Source organism: Pseudorasbora parva, chromosome 18 (genome assembly GCF_024679245.1).
Source record: "Pseudorasbora parva isolate DD20220531a chromosome 18, ASM2467924v1, whole genome shotgun sequence".
NCBI classification, from domain to species: Eukaryota; Metazoa; Chordata; class Actinopteri; order Cypriniformes; family Gobionidae; genus Pseudorasbora; species Pseudorasbora parva.
In genome coordinates this window covers 24,269,918-24,292,060 of record NC_090189.1, presented here as the reverse complement: position 1 = coordinate 24,292,060, position 22,143 = coordinate 24,269,918, and the positions used below count along the sequence as shown (strand labels likewise).

Sequence of the window (22,143 nt, the reverse complement as noted above, 5' to 3'; positions counted from 1 at the left end):
TATGATCTGAATTTCTGCCATCTGAACTTTAGAATATTGAATTTGATGATCTGAATTTTAGAATATTGAATTTGATGTTCTGAATTTTAGAATATTGAATTTGATGATCTGAATTTTAGAATATTGAATTTGATGATATGAATTTCTTCTTCATCTGAAATCTTGAATCTGTATTTTCAAAAACTGAATATTTACAGTCTATTAATTCAGAAAAAAAATCTGCTGTTTGAAAATACATGTCTGTACAATTTCGACATATAATCATTTCAGATGTTCTATATTCAACATTTAAAAAAAAATCAAATTCAGTACTATGTAAAATGCAACATAATATTCAATTTTGTTAGATTACACTTGTCTATAATTCAGATTTATACAATTCAAATTCAGATCATTTTGTCATATTTCTAGCTCCATAGTTTTCCGAGGCCAAACGATTGATTTGCATGAAGAAAATCCCCAAAAGCGATCAGCATCTCCATCCGCCAAAGATCACGAACACAACAAATTTCAAATATTGCCGCCCGTACTTTAGATTTCATAGTGAAATTTCATTGGCTCTCATATGTCTTGTGACCAATTGCGTCATTACGTTAGCATTGATTGTAAAATGTCATTGGCTCTCGTGTGTCTTGTGACCGATTGCGTCATGCTCAGGAGTCTTTTGAATTATTTGAATGAGATATGAATGAGTTCGTTCACGGGGCAGCGGGATCATCATTTCAGCGATTAAAACATCAAGATCAACTCTGTTCTTCACATGAAGACATCGTATGACTTCAGAAGACTTGGAATGCAACATGAGCTAATACTTTTATACTGTTTTGGTCAGATTTTGCAATAAATACTTGTGACTGTACATTTATTTGCCTGGTATGTGTTTTATATTGTTAAGATGTGGGTAGGTTTAGGGTAGGAGTGGGGTTAGTTGCTCCAAAATATAAAAGTAGCCTTTAAATAAATCATGTCTGCTTTTACAAACGCAAATAATTAAATGCGTCTGTGTATGACGCGGCCAAAGGTTTCTCATTGAAATGAATGAAGCACCCATCGCGTCGAAAATTGACGATAAAGGTACGCCCAGTTCGTTGAAAAGTGACGACAAGGGGTCCTGGTCAAGCGTCCATATGTGACGAGTTGGGTGTGAGAATGTGTTGGAAGAAAAGAAAGACTACTCTGTAATATTAGCATATTTTATTAAGAATAGAAAGACCACACTTTGTGTAGTAGACTGAGTGCATATCTGTTAGTACCAGTTGTGGCTGCTAGGGAGTGTATATGTTAATGTTGAGTTGGAATTACCCCGTGTTCTGAAGAAGAGTGTTCTGGCCTGTGGTAGAGCCAGCTGTGTTTATGTCAACTCTGTAATGAGAGTATTTTCTATTAAACCCACTCACCTGCATTTTCTTCTGTGTGTTTTTTTGGATGCCAAGTTACCGCATTTTGCTTGCCTTAAAGTTTTTATTAAGAATGTGGTTTATTAGATACGGAAGCCCTGAACGGCCATGATCAGTTAATTTTCTCGTGATCTCGAGAAAACAAAATTGTTTTCTCATGATCACAAGTTAATATTCTCGTGATCTCGTGATAACAAAAGTTGTTTTCTCGTGATCACAAGTTAATTTCCTCGTGATCTTGAGATAACAAAAGTTGTTTTCTGGTGATCACAAGTTTCATGCTGAAATACTGCACCCAGAGTCTAATGTTGCTGTAGCAACAAACACAACTTTGACGCGCATCTAATCAATGAATAATAAAAAAATCTTTGCTTCGCTTAATAAACATTTTATTTGTGTAATTAACATGTTTAAATTATCAAAATGATTAATAAATTAATGAAATTACATTACATAATTTGTTTGTTAACCCTCTAATGCATGAATTATGTTTATGCAATAAAAAAAATAAAAAATCTTATTTTCTGGAAGATTTAAGATAATAGATTAACAAAATATATATATTTTTAAAAAACCAACCCCACCCCCCCCCCCGTCCCCCCGTCCCCCGTCCCCCCTGGCAGATTTTATTTTGTTGCCCCCTAGGGCAATGTTATGGAGTATAGGTAGTAAATCACAGAGAAAAATATAATATTGTATCAACATTTATTAAGAAAATCAAGAGGGAACTGGTACTCTTTTAAATGCAAAATGTGTTTCAAATATTTCATTATGGCATTTGGCCACTTCAATGGTACTAGAAAGTACAATTCCTGAAGAAATTGTGAGTGGTGCTTGCCGTGGCAAAACTCGGGGCCCTGTGGCATTTGTGATGCAAAAAAGCCAAGCAACATGTCTGTATGATGTTGTGGGGCTGAGATATGGCTTCTTTATGTGTTTGTACGGTTGCTAAGGTACTGTAAATGGTTGCTATGGAGTGGCTTGGCACCATCCTATAATGACCCCAAAAGCTCCTTGTCAGTATGAATGATATAAACCAACCCCCATGTGTCTATGATGTACTAATGCAGAGATATAGGTTTTGCTAAACAGTTGCTAGGGTACTCTGTTTGGTTGCTATGGAGTGGCTTGGTAGCATCCCATAATGATACGCCAAAAGCTCCTTGCCAGTATGAATGATATAAACCAACCCCGTGTCTCTATGACATCCAGATGTGAAGATATACACTGTGGGTTTGGGTTGTTAGGGTGCTCGATAGTGGTTGCTAGGGCGTGAATAGGAGGTGTTGAAGGTGATTTGTGATTGGCTGTTGATGCCCTGAGTCAAACAAACCCACCCCCATGTTTCTATGGCACTCCTATCCAGAGATATAACTTTGATCTCTTTCAATGGAAGTCTATGGGATCGGTTGCTAGGGAGCTCTAAATGGTTGCTAGGGCGTGTTTTAATAGCATCACAATGATCCTGAGATAGTGATTGGTTGTCTGAGTAGATTGAGCCCACCCCCTTGTCTCTGTGAGTCTGTGACTGGTATCATGTAATCATTCTATTAAAAGGGTCATGAAACCCCCTGTTTCACTTTCAGCAGCAGTCAGTTCTCACCACAGTTTTGAAAAAAGTGATCGTGGTTTGGCAGCACAGCAACGGCTTCTTCTGATTCAGACAGTTTTATTTTGCTCTCATTAAAAGCATCAGCTTCCCACAAAGGCACGCTGCCTGCAAATGACCATTGTTACACGCAAAACAATATACACATGGTTTTGTAAGCTCACCATTACATAAATACATATATCGTTAGTTAACTTAAGCATGTCGCATGGTTACGTGTTTCCCGTCACCATTTAAACTGCTCTGTCAATCATCGTCACAGTTCAAATCCTCCATTTTCAGTTTATTGGGGGGCCTCCATGTCTATTTTGCTTGGGGCCCCCAAATTCCTTTAAACGGCCCTGCATCCAAAACCACACGTCGGCTATTCAATATAATTAATAGCTCCACTAAACAAAAAATGAATACGTTTATCATCTCACTTGATGCTGAAAAGGCTTTCGATATGGTAAACTGGAAATTTCTCTACACTACATTAGAAAAATATGGCTTTGGTAACCATTTTGGTAAGGCATTTTGGTAAGGCTTGTGCACAATTCAGAATCGAACTGAAAATGACTCCTGAATCGTAATTCAATTCTTGAATTTGAATTGATGTCCAAAACAGGATCTAGAATTACAATTCAAATTTGAATTAAAGGAAGCAGAATTGAAATTCAATAAAAATTCTAAGAAATTCATATACACAGCAGTCCATCTTGCCATAGCAGCTCTGCACCTGTTGAGAGAATCTTTAGTGTTGCAGGAAAGATCTTCAGAGCAGAACGGTGCAGACTTAATGAGAAAACATTTGAGGAGCGATTGAGAATTAGATGCATCAGTGTTGCTCAGTGAGTTTGCACTGGAATAAATGATAACTGCATTTACAACGATTTTGTGTAATTTGATTAATGATAATTGATTGTAATTTGAACTAATTAAACAACATTGAGGGTGTAATTTATTTCAAGAATTTGATCATTATCTATCATTATCTATACTCCATGCACTGCACAATATGAATGAACTGATGAAAAATCCTCATATAATAAGTATATGTATGAATATCAACATTTATATGTAAATTAAATGTACGCACTATATTACTTACTATAATAATTATTATTTTTATTTTATTGATTTTTTTTATTTTCCCCATTATAACAGTTTTCAAATTGTTAAAATTTTGAATTTACTGAAAACCCTTTAAAATAATATTCTAAATAACTACTCCCTAAAGACATTCTAATTATAAGATCTCTCTTTTCATTACCATTTTTGTTTGTTTGTTTGTATGATTTTTTCTCGTTTCTATGTCCCATTATATTGCTGTTTGCCTAGACTCGAGTGTTTTATTATTTCTCAATGGATGTATTGTTTCATGAATAATACAAAATAAATAAATAAATAACAAACAAAAAAGTATTCACAGGCTTTGCACACACACACACACACACACACACACACACACACACACACAAAAACCTTTTAATTGGCTTATGTCGAGTTCACACCGCACGATTTTCAAAGTTGTCAGATCACTGTTCTTTTCACACTGCATGATTATCTGGGGTGTAGCATTCAGCGGCTGATGTGTGCATACTGCGGTATGGATTAATTTACAAAATAATCACACATTATTGCATAGAATGGCTTGTGTATTTGGGACATCCAGCCTAACAAGTGTGTTTGGAACACATGTAATGGTTCTTTTCTGCTCAGTGCCCATTTTTGTCATATTTCATAGGATGTAGTCTTGCTTCAACCATAAAACAGCTTAGTGGAAACTTCAGTGATGTACAGTAAGGCTTTTATTACTTACTGTGATCGTTCTCAAAACAGATGGAAACAAATTTTTGCACTGATGAAGTCAGAATAAATCGACTTTATTTTAAATGTCATCTTGAAGTATTTGCTTATCATCAGAGCGGTGTACAAACTATATTATATCAAGGCATGTTCTCTTAAAAAGCACTTAAGACAAGTTTGATTCTGTGCGTGTGTGTGTGTGTGTGTGTGTGTGTGTGTGTGTGTGTGTGTGTGTGTGTGTGTGTGTGTGTGTGTGTGTGTGTGTGTGTGTGTGTGTGTGTAGAGACTATGAATTTGTAGTAGCAGTTTGTAGGTTGATTTCACCAAAATGCCCAAAACCGTTTCAAAATACACTTCTGTGTCATGGTCATTATTTTGTAATTCCATTTATAATGCACATTTTATGCACCACTGGTACAAACAAAATTGCAACATTAATGACACTCCCCTGCTTGTCACTGGTTGGATATACAGATAGTATCACACAAACATGGACATAACATAGCCATAAAATGGAACAAATAACCGAAAAGACTGTTGATAAACTAGATACATTTTTAACAAAGACCAGCTACTTGACTAAAGGTCTTAAATTGTCATAATATGAAAATTTGATCAAATTACCACTCACAATTTTAGTCTGCTGAAACATTCAGAAGAATGATAGAGAGTGTCCTATTTGGTCATTTCCTAGGTGCTCTTTAAGGAATAATTGTATCTTCTCACTGAAAAGATTTGTATGATAATCTCTGGTGTCTTCTTTTGAACGGGAGTTTGGATCTTTTGCGCAGATGTCCTTCACTCCCCAGCTTACGATACCAACCTATCAAAAAGATTTTACAGACATTAAAAGAAGGTTCCTGTTTCTCAGTTTCTCTCAAATTAATCTTTAAATTTACCCTGTGACACAATTTGGGCAAAAGAAGTGTTTTGGATCAGCGTTGACATGTCTATGTCTTTTCCATTTTAAATTGCTTTTCCTGATTTGATCTAATCCTCTGGGGACTTGGTTCAGAGGTGGGCATTTATGATTTTAGCACCAATAACACCAATAGATGTTTATCACAGGATTCACAGCAATTGGTTACTGAAAGTGCTTATCGAAGCAGTATCAATTTTTCCAGTTCTGTATTTTCAATGTGCTGTAATCACCTAGTTAAATAAAAGGCTCTTAAAATTTGCATCCGCAGGATGATTTCAAATGAGATATTCTTACGATTACTGCGTACAGAATTTTCCAAACTCAATGAAACTTGTAGTTTTTCTTAATTAATATTCAAAGTAGTCGTGCTGTTAATGCGTTACTGTTTAAGAATAATTAAATATTTTATTAAATTTCTTGAAGGTAGTTACCACACAATCATTTATCTATTTAATACTGCTCCTCTGAAAATTAACCATGAATTTACTACAAATAAAACCAAAAAACATTTTATTGTTATTGTATTATTATTATACTATGATTTATTGTAGGGGTAAACCATTGCTAAAACCATATTATTTGTAGTAAAACTGGTAATAGAAATGGTAATCAATCTGTGAAAAAAACGGTTACTACATAAAACCATGGTTCATCATGGTTCTTAAAGAACTTACTGTGTCAGTCAAATTCATTTAATCTAAATTTAACGGGTATAAAATAAGATGATCAGTAAGTGTAAAATACTGTTAATGAAAAGACGACCACTGGACTGCGGAAGGTTATTTCAGAAATAAATGTATTTATTTTATTTTATTTTATTTATTTATTATTCAGAATTTCAACAGGTTGAAGATATGAGATATAGGCTAAACCTACTCAGTTTCGAAATGCATAGGCCTACTACACGAACATACACCTACATATTATTTTAGAAGAAGGACCTTTATCCTGCTATATCAATCTCATCCACGCTACTATGGGGTTACGATTCTGCCACAATTCTGCGCATGCAAGATCATATTTTAAGCACAAAGGGGCATTTCGCACCCACGTGAACTGAGTTTTGCAAAGAAATGTTCGTCTCGCAAATAAGAAAGTATTTAAAGCGAACAAAATCTATTTTGCATTTAAAATAAGTTTATTTGGATGTGCGCCAACATTCTCTTTGGCATGTGCAACGTCTTGGTTGCTTCCGCTCTGACTGCTCAAGCTCCACGGCTCGCTTGCTCAACACAATTCAATGTTACAATGTGACAATTCCAGCCAATCAGAAATGAGACTGCTTAATTCTGATTGGCTGGCCTAACAACCAATGCAGGGAGTCTTGTGATAGGTTGTTAAAGCAGCACTGCACTCTTCCTCCATAAATCACTGAAGCTGTCAGTCAGCGCAAGCATTGAAAAATAAATGCAAAACAGTAAGACATTTTTATTACTGTTAAATTATGTTGTTTATTTCAACAACATTGGAACGTTGGAACACACTGCAAAGGCTATGGCCAAGGACCAACCCCTTGCAACAGGGGTCTGACTAGTGCTAACATTGGCCGATGGTTGTTGGCTTGGTGTGTCATAGCATTTACTGTTCCTAAATTAATTAATTGATTTTTTCCCCTCTTCTTCTTCTTATTCTTCGTTTTTTTTTCTTTTTTCTTTTTGTCAGATTGGGACCAATATGGCTGAGTACCTGCGCTCAAAAGACAGCCAAGAATTTCCACAAGTAGACATCAATCATGCTTGGAGACAACCACTGCTTTCAACCTTTTGCCATATACCATGGAGAGACACTCAAGCAAAATACATTGCTTGCTGCAGTTGATGTCTGCTTCAAGGCGTTCTACGTATTTGACATAGACTACCCAAAACAGTGTTCCACAGTGTGGCAGTTTTTACAGACTGTGGTGTATGGACTTCCTGGGGATGAATCACCAACAATGAAAGTTTTGTGAGCATTCATTTTTGCTGACAAACAGTAGTTTTTGTTATTATTTTCTGTGCCCTTGCCTCTTATGCTGTTTGTTCTTTTTATATTTACTACTATTCTAAACTATTACTTCTAAACTTACTTCTAAATACTTTTCTACTACGGTACAATTACAGTACAATTGATTCTTACTGAGTATTTCTCACATGATATCTTAAGCTCAAGAGCTTCATGTAAATGCTTTGAAATGTTTTAAGATTTCAAATTCATATCTTCTTAAAAAGGTTCGTTTTTTTCCTGAATTTTCTCATTTTTCTCAATCTCATTTTTGTTGTCAAACAGGTTTTTACTGTCTGCGACCTTGCCTCTTTTATGCTGTTTTTTCTTCATATTTACTATTCTAAATACTTGTACTTTTCTTCTACAGTAAAACACTACAATTGATTCTTACTGAGTATGTCTCTCACATGATATCTTATGCTTATGTAAATGTTGTGAAATATTTTTAGATTTCACTTCATATTTTCTTTAAGAAGTTATTACATGTCTTTCTGTGATATGATTTCATTCATGTTCATTGAATTTTGTCAATGGGGTGGAAGTGATTGAAATGTAAAAAAATATATATATTTTTACAAATGGACAATTTTACTTGATAAATCAAAAATAAATGTTCATATTTTGGTTACTGAACTCTGTATTGCTGTAGATGTTATTTTAGTCATTTTAATTATTAACATTTCTAGTTTTAATTTCCAACCCTTTTTGGGTTACATTTAACCCAGCAGTGTAGTAATTTCCAACCCTTAATTGGGTTAAAACAACCCAGCTTTGGGTATGTCCCTTTTTGACCCAGTGCTGGGTTGCCAAAATAACCCAAATTGGGTTGTTTTTAACCAATATAACCAAAATGGTTGCCAAAATAATCCAAATTGGGTTGTTTTTAACCCCGCATTTTTTAGTGAGTGTATACTTCCTGGTTTCATTTTTCACATGTTCCTTTGTTCTGTTTCCCGCCTCTTTTCTGTTGCCATAGTCACCCTCGTCAGTTTAGTTCATTTCAGCTGTGTTTAGTTCATTGTCATCTGTGTCACCTTCCCCCCTTGATTCTTGGTCTTCAGTGTTTGCATTTAAGTTCCTCTTTGTTCAGTCTCTGGTTGTCCAGACTTGAGTTATGATATACTGAGTCACGCTATATTAGTAGTGTTTGGTGTTCTGTTTAAAGTTTATGATAATAAAGCCTGTCTGTTTGGAAGTCCTGGATCTCCTCATCTTTGCTGCACCACACAACCATAATAACACATGAAGGTGTTCACTTTTTTTGGCACGCCCCTATTAATGGCGCTCCTCCCTGAGTGCCATTTTATATAAGACTTTACAGCCAAATGACCAATACTGTTTTCAAAAGAAAGAGGAAATCTCACCTGAATCAGTCGACTTTTTTTATTCACATAAGTGGCCCCACCTGATTCACCTATTACAAAATGACATGCAGACACAAAGAACTGTATAAGATTATATCAATTAATTTCAGATCTCTAATGATTAAAATGTTATCAACAATCATTATGACCTGAATGGTAGATTAGAGTCGAATATAAGCTGCTGTAACAATGGCAAATATCAAACATACCTTTGCAGGAAATATCATCTACTTGTGGTTCAGTGCCACCACTGCACAGAAAATTGTCTGTAACTACGTCCTTTGCATTTGTCACTTTGATTCCTTGTGCTTTTTTTGCATCTTCAACACAGGCATCCCGCTAAAGAACAAGTACACCAAGAAGTGTTCTTAGATTGTTGTGGATGAAATATATTTTTTATATCAATACGAGACTCAAATAAGTTTTCTGTTGCATATTTCACGTAATTAATGTTAAATGGCTAATTGAAATTCAAGTACTAGCAAATGATTGTGCAGAATATGAACTTTGTGGCTTTTAAAGGCTATACAATCTAAATTAAAATTGTTGCTTTTATTTTGTTCATATTCTTGTGTAATTGTAAACATTGGCAAAATCTGCTTTTAGAAAATACACAACATACATTTAAAATGCATAGCCTCTCTCTAATATGACTACAATCTTATACGATCTTAAAAAAATATGTATGACTCAATGCACTGAAGATTTTATTAAGATAAACTAATTTTTAATTTCAAACTACCATCAGATTCGAAATAAGATCAAATAAAATCCTTACAGATTTTCCACGCTTGATTGTGATCTTTTTTATTTTTTGTGGAGCATTAGATCTGGAATCCATTTTAGACGTAAAAGCAGCTTCCACAAGTTCATTGCCAAATAGTAATTCCTCTGTAACAAGTGCATGGACAAAAATGTATGATATTTTGTGTTTAGTATATTTCATTGTGTCACATGTTTAATATATCTACATTTAATTAATCTTTCAAACTTTTTGATATGTTCTAATATGCATGCAGCTTGTCTGGCAGATATCTTATCTGGTACTTTACCATGTTTTCTGCACGTCCCTTCACTGTCTGAAAGTCTCAGAGCTCCATTGGTTTCTTTGGTGCAGGGGATGCAGATTGGTCTGTAAAGAGATACACATGATGATCTTTAATTAATTCAGCTTTTTTTTAATTCTTAATAAAGTAACATCACATTACATACTCCTCACCGTAGATTAAAACTCATTTTAACAGGCTTGTCCAGCTGTATAAGAGCTGCATCAAATTCATAAGATTCATTTATTCCCATATGCTTTTTTGCTTTGATGTCATAGTCAGGATGAAGTATGAATCGTTTTACTTTTACAACTGCAAAGGGTAAGTAAACGTTATTGATAAAATGTATGCTGAAACACATTTTTCTTCATTAATTGTTCTGATAATACAGTGTATCAGTTGAGGACACAACATTACCCAGGTCTTTTTCCAGAATAACTGTTATCCTATTAGGTGTGTCTTCCTTTTTGAAGCAGTGAGCTGCTGTCAAGATGTAACTTGAGGTGACTAAAGACCCCATGCAGTTTGAACCTAGTGAAGGACGCTACATGAAGAGCAGAGAAGATAGATGTTAATTGTCATGCGTCATCTGTTTAGCCATAACATGCATGTCAATTTAGTCTTGTGTTTTTTTTTTAAGTATTATTGTTATGTCACTGTATGTATTCTTGTATAGATGTGTATGCCTGTTGTGTCTTTCTATATTTTTCTCTGCTGTCCTAGGATGAGTAACTACACCTGTTGTTATTTAGCGCCCCTGCCCCGAGTGCTCCCGTTGCTGATTCGCTCTTGCAACCATGTGCTCTACTATAAAAGTCGACCAGTTCTGCAGTATGGACGAGGCGGGAGGTTTCACCTCCATCTCTCTTGCGGAAAATCTCTGTCTCCTGTTGCAGATGCGACCTCCGTTTCTCCATTGTTTTTTTGTATACAATGTAAGATATATCTCACTAGTGTTTGAGATTAGTGATAAGGAGATGTCTCGATTGTAAAATTATTCTTTTTCTTTTAACCCCTGAGTGCGGGGCAAGTCACGTTTAGTTCCCTTATTGAGGGAACTTCCCACTGCGTTTGAACGACGAATTTGGGGATGCTCCCTAAGCATCAGCGAATCTGAAGTCTGAATAAACACTAGTCCAATCCGATTGGCCTGCGTGATTGCTCTTCAGCATAGCGCTCTCTGTGATTGTTTGTCTATTTACTGTTGTCTGTCCAGTTGTGAAAGTGAAAAAGTGTGTGAAAGTATATTAAATATGGAAAGAGAGTTAAGGCAGTGTGTGCATCCGTGTCCCGGCTACATTTCGGGCTCGGATACACACCTGCTGTGTGTGCAGTGTCTGGGTGTTCAGCATGCCCGGGCGGCTCTCGAGGGAGCTGCCTGCGAGCATTGTGAGCGGCTGACACTCAGACTGCTCCTCTCTCGGCTGGCCGTGTTCGATGAGGCCGGCCAGCATCGTGAGCCCCATGGTTCTGGACCCGCGGTCGCTGAGGCGGCTCGGCGTCGCAGAGCATGGGGTTCACAGCGGGACTTGTCAGAGGATTTTGGGACTGCTGCAGCACTTTCCCAATCCTCCTCTGACAGTTCCGAGGACCTTCCCAGATAGCAAGCATGTTTGGGCCACATGTGGGTATTATCTGGCACATATGGCCCAGATATGGCATGGCTGAACAGATATGGGCCAGAATGTGACCATATTTGTTTTGCCATAACTTATAAATCGGCAGGAAATGTTCTCTTTTTTCACAACTCATTTTGAGGTATATGGCCCAGATAACAATGTACACATAAGGGCCATATGTGTTTGAGCTATGGCACAAAGTGAGAAAGGCTGACTTGTGGTAAACCTTTGGATTATATATGGAAAAACACAGGACACCTGAAATCAAGCACAGCTGACATCAGAGGTTTCACACCTCAGGTGGTTGCATCTCATTAGTGGAATGAATCTGACTGATACGGCACCATTTTCTCATCTGCTTTCATGAGTTTTCGGTCACGCATATCTTCAGGTAAGTGAGGTTTTGGCATTTCAAAGTCTTTTTAAGGTTATTTTGTGCAGCATTATATATTTGTTTGAGGAGGGTGTCGAATTAGCCTCAGTTGAGTGTATTTATCATTTAAATCCCATTTATGTAATACAGTGTGTAATGCAGCACACTGTCACCAAACAAGTCATTGATGGATGATTTAAAACTCCGGACTAGTTTTACTTGCATGCATCCGTCATTATGCGCTGGCTCCCCTTTTATACTTCCGGGTATGTTGTCACAATGACGTCATCACGCAGGCCAATCGGATTGGACTAGTGTCTATTCAGACTTCAGATTCGCTGATGCTTAGGGAGCATCCCCAAATTCGTCGTTCCGACGCAGTGCTCATTCCCTCTCAGGGAACAAGGGTTACATACATAACCCGAGCCGTTTTGTTTGTTATGTTGGCATTTGCCCTCTCCTGAAGAAAAGCTCCAAAATATTATCTTTGTTCTTTGTCACTGTTTTTCCTATGTTCCTTAATTAAATCATTTTGCTTGACTTATTGTTCTGGTGTTAAATCAGTGCTGGGACGGAAGACGGGTACTCTGAAGAAGTTTAATGTGTTCAGCATATTTTATTTATTATTATGATTATTATTTTATAATCTGTTCCTTCTACCCTAGACAGTGGAGTTCAGAACAATTATACACACACATATACATACATATACATATACATATACATATACATATATATATATATATATATATATATATATATATATATATATATATATATATATATATATATATATATATATATATATATATATATATATGAATGATAAAAAGTAAAAAGGTTATGCTTACATCAACATTAATCTGTGCCAACCAGGGATATTCACGTCGTTTATTATTGTTGTCATACTTCTGATGAATCCCACATAATCCTACACTGGTGCTCTCATCTGTGTGAGGAAGTGGGTACATAAGAACAATTCAAACTGATCAATTTTCCTCTCTCTCTCTCACACACACACACAAATAGATTTTTTTTTCTTCAATGGAGTAAAACCTGTAAAACTACCATATTTGAAATGAACAGAAGCAGGATATATCTAGAAATATTATATCTAAAACTGTATATCCATATTAAATCTATTCATAATAGTTACAGTACCAATCATGCTGTCAAACATCGTCTGCACCGCGTCCAAGTTTAGAAGATGAAAGAAATGTTGTTCTTGGTCCCTCTGTGATACCAAGCCATTAACGTATTCTTTATTTACATCTCCAATCCCAAATAAATAAAGATCTGGAAAAAGAGGACACATTCATATCAATATGACATCAAAAATTATTCTAAATCAAAATCTGCAGTTTTTGCTGTTGATACTATTTTAAATGAAAGACATTTTTTAAAAATACTATTAGGCCTAAATATTTCATTTCATAATTATGATTAATAAAAAAATTTTTTTTACCAAGTTTCTTTTCTCGCTTCGGATCATTTTGTGTGACAAAATGCTTTATCTTCTCCGCTTTAGGTATGGGATTCCCCCCCATGTTTGCATGAGCTATGAAGTAAAATTAGATAAATTACAGTGAATATTTGCTTCAAAGTAGATCTCTAATTAAATCATTCCATGGACATAAACCCTAAACCATCATAAAAAAAGAACCATCATAGAAAATGTCTCGGTTACATGTGTAACCCTCGTTCCCTGAAGAAGGGAACAGAGACGTACGTCGGACTAGACCGACGAATTGGGATCACTTCTAGGAGCCCCTATCAGCTTCGAGATATAGAAAACGGGCCAATGAACATTGGCGTGCGTGCTTTGCATATCGCACCCCGCCCCACTGCGTGGGTATAAAGCTGAAGTGATCGCCACGGACTGTTGTTTTTCACTGAGGAGCCGAACCCGTGGCTCGAACTGCAGTAATGGTACAGCAAATGTGGCGACGGGACGTACGTCTCCGTTCCCTCCTTCAGGGAACGAGGGTTACACATGTAACCGAGACGTTCCCTTTCAGTCGGTCACGTTCGACGTACATCGGACTAGACTGACGAATTGGGATCCCTATGGAAAACGCCACAGTTACTACCACTTCCAGCGCCCTGCCGGAGTCCCTCGGACCCCGTCTCAACGGGCGGGGAATTTCCTGCAGGGAGAGTCACACTGCCATCCCACAAGACCCAAACAGTGGACTATTGGATAACGCTGGGAAAGCGTGCCCCTGGAGGCCGCTGCGGAAGCCACACTACCCCGAAAGGGGATACCATGTGGAAATTACACGTATGGACTAGTCCGGCCGCAGGCAGTGCTACATACGGGAGTCCCAGGGGTGGCCCCGGCCCTGTTGGGCGGCGGACAGTCACCGCACTTAGACGGCGGAGCGGGCTCTGCCAAGGGAAAGACACAGACTCGCCGTAGGGAGCCGTACCACGGAGAATACACACATGGGACCGCCGTGGGGGTCACTACATATGGAACCCAGCCTAACACAAGTTCCACAATGCATACGAGTGTTAGACCTGGCGTCCGACGCTCCGCCACATCTGACTGCCGCGGGTTGCGGAGGACTCGACAGGGTTCGCCATACTGGGGAACTCGACTAGAGCATATAAGCACACATATCCGTTCCATGAGGAAGGGAGTGGAGCAGCAAGCCGACAATAGAACGGCCACTTCGGTGCTACCGACTATGAGAAGTGAGTACACGGGAAGATACCAGGTTCTACACATAGGCTATGAAATCTAGCGAACGTGTTGGGTGTCGCCCAGCCCGCAGCTCTACAAATATCTGTCAGCGAGGCGCCACAAACCAGCGCCCAGGAAGAGGCTACACCCCTGGTGGAGTGGGCCCTAATCCCGAGCAGACAGGGCACGTCTTGGGATTCATACGCCAAGACAATGGCATCCACTATCCAGTGGGCCAACCTCTGCTTAGAGACAGCCTTTCCCTTCTGCTGTCCTCCGTAACAGACAAAGAGCTGCTCTGAGGTCCTAAAGCTTTGAGTTCTGTCCACATAAGTCCGAAGTGCTCGGACAGGACAGAGATAAGCCAGGGCTGGGTCTGCCTCCTCCGAAGGCAATGCTTGCAGGCTCACCACCTGGTCCCGGAAGGGAGTGGTGGGAACCTTAGGCACCTATCCAGGCCGGGGTCTCAGGATTACGCGAGAGTAGTCCGGCCTGAAATTCCAGGCACGATTTGTCGACCGAAAATGCCTGCAGGTCCCCTATTCTCTTGATAGAGGCCAATGCAGTCAGGAGTACTGTATTTAGAGACAGAATTTTTAACTCCACTGACTGCAAAGGCTCAAAGGGAGGTCTCTGAAGTGCACTGAGCACCAGAGACAGGTCCCAAGAGGGCGAGGCGGATTTAATCTCCTCGCACCCCTCAGAAATCTGACGATCAGGTTGTGCTTCCCCAAAGACTTACCTTCTACTAGTTCGTGATGGGCAGCGATTGCGGCCACATACACGTTGAGGGTGGAGCGAGACAGCCTTCTCAAGTGACAAGTGATGGTGTCTACCATGGTCCGTGGCAGGCCACCTAGAACTTCCGCGTCACGTCCAGGGACCAGACATGTAGTTTCCAGAGGTCTGGATGCGGGTGCCAGAGGGTGCTCCGTCTCTGAGTCAGGCGGTCCTTCCTCAGAGGAATGGGCCAAGGAGGTGCTGTCGCAAGGAGCACTAGTTCCGAGAACCATGTCCTGTTGGGCCAGTATAGCGCCACCAACAGGACCTGCTCCTCGTCCTCCCTGACCTTGAAGAAGGCTCAATGGGGGAAACGCATATTTGCGTAGGCCCCTGGGCCATCAGTGTGCCAGCGCATCCGTGCTGAGGGTCCCCTCGGTCAGGGAATAAAACAACTGGCAATGGGCCGTGTACGGGACGGCAAACAGTGCAGTCTACCTGTGCAGCCCCGAAGCGATCCCAAATCAGCTGGACCACCTGGGGATGGAGTCTCCACTCTCCCAGGAGCACTGACTGCCGTGAGGGCTCGTCGGCCGCACGATTGAGTCGGCCCGGAATGTGAGTGGCACGAAGTGACCTCAGATACTTCAGACTCCATAATAGGAGGTGGCCGGCGAGTTGTGACATGCAACGGGAGTGTAGACCACCCTGTTTGTAGATGTACGCTACAACCGCAGTGCTGTCCGTACGGACCAGAACGTGCTTGCCCTGAAGCGGCGTCTTGACGTGGCTCAGGGTAAGACAAACTGCTAACAGGGCGGCAGTGGCTCAGTGGTTCATGTAGGTTGGCTATAAACCAGAAGGTTGGTGGTTCGATCCCCGGTTCCACTTGACCAAGTGTCGAAGTGTCCATGAGCAAGACACCTAACCCCAGCTGCTCCCGACGAGCTGGATGGCGCCTTACATGGCTGACATCGCCGTCGGTGTATGAATGGGTGAATGTGAGGCAAAAATGTAAAGCGCTTTGGATAAAAGCGCTATATAAATGCAGTCCATAACAACTCTAGGCTGTTGATGTGCCATTGCAGTTGAGGCCTCGTCCGCAGACCGCAAACCGCAAGCCCGTTGTACGTGGCAGTGGATGAGGCATCCGTGGAGATAATCGCCAGTGTTGGGAGTAACGCATTACAAAAGTAATACATTGCAGTAACTTATTACTTTTTGCTGTAACGCAGTAGTGTAAGGCATTACTAATCAATTTTCAGTAATATTTTACTCGGTACATTTCCAGTAACGCGTGCGTTACCCCCCCGTAACGCGCGTTTACTAACGAGCTGTCATTCACGGTGCGCGCGCACTGGCGCGTTTTCAGTTCATATGGAAGCTTAACTTTTATAGGAATTCTTTGAAAGCACTCGCTTTGCATCCGCTCCCGGTATTAATGCCCAAGCGGCGGTGCGCATGTTCCTTTCGGTTAAATAGACTAGTGATTTAAAAGCCCAGACACCGGTGATGTCATCACACTTTGATTAACCGGTGGGAAAATGTCCCCACCGTCTCATCCCTACTGTACATTCGCGAGATGGATGCGTGCGTATTGCTTAGTTTATCAGAGATAAGGACAAGAACGTATAGGCTAGTCAAATGCAAATGCAGTCAAATACAACCTTTGTCTAAAACCGAAATAACTAGGCTATCTCGCAACTATGTCGCAACAATAAGAAAATAACAAATGTGCATATTGTCATAACTTAGAGTTTACACAGTTCTGTTGTGTCTATGAACAGACCTAAGCTATTCCCAGATATTGCCAGATAATCACTTTACCTCTAAAATAATACTTATAACAGAGTTGGATCGTCATGATTTCTTGCATTGTCTTGAGCATTCACTTTTTTGCCAATTCTCTATTGTTAGCCTGGATAGCCCATGTCATTATGGTTCATTATATCGCCTTCTACTGGATGTAAAATGCTCTCTGCCTACATTTGAGAATGTTAAGAGCTACTTCTGAAGTTATTTTAGTGAAAGTAACTCAAAAGTAATACAGGAGTAATGTAACGCATTACAATTCTGAGACAGTAATATTGTAGTGTAATGAATTACTTTTAAATAGCAGTAGTAAGTAATCTATAATATATTACAGTTTGGAAGTAACTTGCACAACACTGATAATCGCATACCTGGATACCTGTTCTAGGGGCACCCCCGTCCGTAGAAACACAGGGTCCGACCACGGGCTAAAGGTTTGGCGGCACCGTTTGGGATCCGCTGTGCCACGCCCACCTCGGGACTCAGCCGTGTAGCCAGCATTGAAGCGGTCTCATATGGAGCACCCCGAGTGGCGTGACCGCCACTATGGATGCCATATGCCCCAGGAGCCTCTGAAATTGTTTGAGTGGGACTGTCGCCCTGCGTTTTAACGAATTCAAGCAGTTCAACACCGACTGGACGCGCTCCTCGGTGAGGCGCACTGTCAAGGCAACCGAATCACTTCACCTTCGTGTTGAAGAAGCACGCCCCGGTGCTTCAGGCAGAGATCGCAGTCCTACTGGCGAAGGACGCGATCGAGCCGGTCCCTCCAGCCGATACGAAGTCTGGCTTTCACAGCCCGTACTTCGTTGTACCCAAGAAAGGCAGCGGTTTACGGCAGATCTTGGATCTGCGGTTCTCGAACTGGTCCCTTCACAGGCTGCCGTTCAGAATGTTAACGCAGAAACGCATCCTCGGGTGCATCCGTCCCCAAGATTGGTTTGCAGCGATCGACCTGAAGGACGCGTACGTTCATGTCTCCGTTCTCCCATGACACAGACCATCTCTACGTTCTGTGTTCAACGGACGAGGATATCAGTACGAGGTCTCACCCTTCGGGCTCATGGTGCTCGAGCACCTCAGCCAGTGGGGGTTTCGGGTCAACTGGGAAAAGAGCAATCTCTGCCCGATGCAGAGGTTTTCTTTTCTCGGTGTGGAGCTGGATTCAGTTGCCCTGACAGCGCGCCTCACCGAGGAGCGCGTCCAGTTGGTGTTGAACTGCTTGAATTAGTTCAAACGCAGGACAACAATTTCAGAGGCTCCTGGGGCATATGGCATCGGTAGCAGCGGTCACGCCACTCAGGGTGCTCCATATGAGACTGCTTCAACGCTGGCTACACACACGGAGTGCCGGATGGCCTCCGTCTGCTTCTGGGCGGCCGAGAACTGCTGGGCAAAGCTCTCTACCGCGTCGCCGAACAACCCAGCCGACGAAATAGGGGAGTCCAGGAACCGAGTCTTATCGGTCTTGTTGAGCCAGAGATGCCGCTCCTGGACCACCAAGGTGGACATCGCCTGGCCAATAGCACGGGCGGTGGTTTTCGTCACCCGTAGGGACGAGGTCCGTCGCCGTCCGGAGCTCCCGGAGGAGCTCTGGGACTGGACTACCCTCGTGCATGTCCATGAGCGCCTGTGCTTGGTGCACCTGCAGGCCCTCATACCCCCTGGCCTGCCCGTCATCAAGTGTAGTGAGGGGGGAGGAACCACTAGGTCGCCCACAGGCGCTAAACGGTGCATTACACTATCTAGTCAGCTCCTCATGCACCTCTGGGAAGAAAGGTAATAACCGCATCCAGAAATGCACAATTGGAAAGACATCCTGAAAAGGACGGCACGTCCATGTAGCTCTTTTGTGAGGAAAATTTGCTCTTTTAGTGCTGAAGCACCCAGGGATCGACCGCGGCAGAATAACAGGGTTTGTGTGCAGCCTATTTCTGCTTTCACCAGAAAACGAACACGCCCACCGAACCGAACAGGGGGTGGGGGTGGGGGGGGTTAGGGGGATGGGGTTTGGGATATGCAAAGGACGCACGCAAATGTTCATTGGCCTGTTTTCTATATCTCGAAGCTGATAGGGGCTCCCAGAAGTGATCCAATTCGTACGTCGAACGTGACCGACTAAAGGGCAACAAAGAATATATTTTTCATTGAATAATATTTTTTTTAAAAACATGATTTAGTGTGATTTATGTGCAGTTTTTTTCCTCATTGGGATAAAAATTGTTTTCAAGGTACATTTTGTACAATTACAGTATAAACATGCATAATTGCATGCATATGTGTGTAGTTAGAATAGTATAATAGTTTGAATAGTAAAAGCTAATTATGAATGGAAATTATGTATGTAAATACCATCAGTGAACACAATGATGACATGTTGGGTCTCAAGGAAGCCCTCTGGATCGGCGGTTTTCTCCCCTGACATGCTGGCATAAATGGTTGAATAGACTTTGGCGATATTGGTACCTGTTTTATCACCCAATTTATCTGTTACAAACACCATAGACAAATATTATTAAAATTAATTTAAATTGGAACATGAATAGAAAAAAAAGTATATATATTATAAATACTGTTAGGGACAGTGGCAGTGTGTGTGTGTGTGTGTGTGTGTGTGTGTGTGTGTGTGTGTGTGTGTGTGTGTGTGTGTGTGTGTGTGTGTGTGTGTGTGTGTGTGTGTGTGTGTGTGTGTGCGTGTGAGCCTGTTTATGTGGTTTATGAGGACACAAATTTGTATAACTACATGGGTATTACACTGGTATTACACTATAAATGTGGTTTATGAGGACATATCAAATGTCCTCATAATTCAAATGGCCTTAAAAACATACTAAATTATGTTTTTTTGAGAAAGTAAAAATGCAGAATGTTTCCTGTGATGGGTAGGTTTAGGGGCAGGGGCAGTGTAAGGGGATAGAAAATACGGTTTGTACAGTATAAAAACCATTACGCCTATGGAGAGTCCCTGTAAACCACATAGACCAACATGTGTGCGTGTGCGTGTGTGTGTGTGTGTTTGTGTGTGTGTTTGTGTGTGTGTGTGTGTTTGTGTGTGTGTGTGTGTGTGTGTGTGTGAGAAAGAGAGATAACTAACTGTTCTCACGTCATGTAACAGTGTAGGTCATAAATAAGGTCTACAGTGCCTCTCCATATTAAGCTGGTTAAATGTAAATTAATTAAAGGGGTTCTTCAGCGCTGGAGAGATGATTCTTTATTTAAACTGGATCATTAAAGTAGTAGAAATGTGAAAATATTTTTGAATTTGGTGCATCTAGACTGAGAAAAGACAGAAAAAGTATTTTTGTCTCATGGATGAAAGACAAGCTTTATCACCTGTTACAAATGATCTGTATGTGTATACAAGGCATTTACAACCCTTTCTGCATCCCCTGATCTACACAACTACAAGTATATTTCAGAAGCACTGTTTTGCTGAAATCTATCCGGTTATTGGCAACATCCTTGTTCCTTAAAGTCTTCTGTTTCTTTTCTCAAGGCCCAATAAAGAGCCTTGAAACGTGCAGTATTATTTAAAGAGTTAACGTAATTTCACCTGAAACAGGAAGACAGGGCGGGACATGTCAGGCAGCTCTTCCCCTTTTTTTAAAGGTCCCATAGCCTGAATATTGTCCCCAAGAGGCTAGAAATTTTGATCGGTGTAAAACTGAGTTCTGGCTGTCTTTCTCTGCCTTTGAGAAACTGAGAGCTCAGAGAGTTGATCTTGAATTCTCCTGTTATGACGTCATACCAGGAAAGGTTTCCTCCCCTTCCTCGCAATGTCGATGCACAGTCAGCACAGGCTTTATTATCTGGTTTCGACGGCACCACCACAAATAGTGAGTAACAGTGTTCATTGATGCCTTATCTGGGATCATTGAGTTCTGATGTGTAGGTAATCATTCAAGTTCACAAAGACTTTCTTTCTAAATCGTTTAGGACTGTCAGTCCTGCCGCTGGCCGTCTTGATGCATCAGTGAATCAAGCCAGTGATTAAAACGATTAACTTAACATTGTTTTTGTTGGTATAGCATTAAACAAATCTGTTATTTAAATGATTAAACTACAGAGAGCGATCAAAGAACTCTTTATAATGTTCGAATCGGTCAATCACATGTATATCTCAGTGCACACTTGCCCAAACTGCCGTTTGAATGACGCTGCTCTAGTAATTATGCTCAACATAAGCTCTTACTGTATTCATGTCAATGTCGTGTTTGCTGTTAGCTGTGGTGAAAGTATTTTGTGAGAGAAACAACGTTGCAAAGTTCACTCGTGTTTATTCAGAGTTCTCAGATACAAACAAAATAAACTTGTGTTCTCAACAACCCGGTACAATAACAGTTCCTCAACAATCTTTCCCCAACTCCGTCTCTCTCTGTCTCTCTCTCTCGACTGGCAGTGATGTTCCTCCTGCTGCTGCTCACGCCCTCGCGCCTGACTAAACCACCACCACCACCACCACCACCACCATACCCACCCCCACCCCCCCATATCACATTTGACTACTGGAATTCGCTACCCCAGATTACAGCACTTCAGCTCAGTAGCTGCAGTTTCCTCATAATATCTATTCGTTTCTCATCATAATCTCCTTCATGTTGCTTTGAAATAATGCATTCTGTGCAGAATTCAAATGGGTCCGATATGTTTTGAGGAGTTTTGTGGCGATACGCTCTCCCTTCTTTGGACCGCGGAGCACTGAGCAGACTCTGTGTGTGTACGTGTACGTGTACGTGTGCGTGTGCGTGCATTCATGCATGTGAGAGAGAGAGAAACTAGACCCTGCCACAACTGAAAGCATATTTACACTCTCTGAATCGTTCC

General features: G+C 40.7%; 1 protein-coding gene across 1 annotated transcript in view; it reads right to left on the bottom strand.

Moving 5' to 3' along the window:
- Positions 1–4,850: 4,850 nt before the first annotated feature.
- Positions 4,851–22,143, bottom strand: part of LOC137047031 (complement factor B-like) — a 45,114-nt gene continuing 27,821 nt past the window's right edge. The window contains exons 8-18 of the mRNA XM_067424562.1: positions 19,672–19,806; positions 13,567–13,659; positions 13,263–13,397; positions 12,953–13,050; positions 10,527–10,653; positions 10,283–10,421; positions 10,116–10,195; positions 9,842–9,954; positions 9,273–9,402; positions 9,064–9,113; positions 4,851–5,617 (exon numbers count right to left, since the gene is read on the bottom strand). Coding sequence (XP_067280663.1) covers positions 5,447–5,617; positions 9,064–9,113; positions 9,273–9,402; positions 9,842–9,954; positions 10,116–10,195; positions 10,283–10,421; positions 10,527–10,653; positions 12,953–13,050; positions 13,263–13,397; positions 13,567–13,659; positions 19,672–19,806 — 1,271 coding nt within the window. The 3' untranslated portion in view covers positions 4,851–5,446. The remainder of the gene's footprint in view (positions 5,618–9,063; positions 9,114–9,272; positions 9,403–9,841; positions 9,955–10,115; positions 10,196–10,282; positions 10,422–10,526; positions 10,654–12,952; positions 13,051–13,262; positions 13,398–13,566; positions 13,660–19,671; positions 19,807–22,143) is intronic.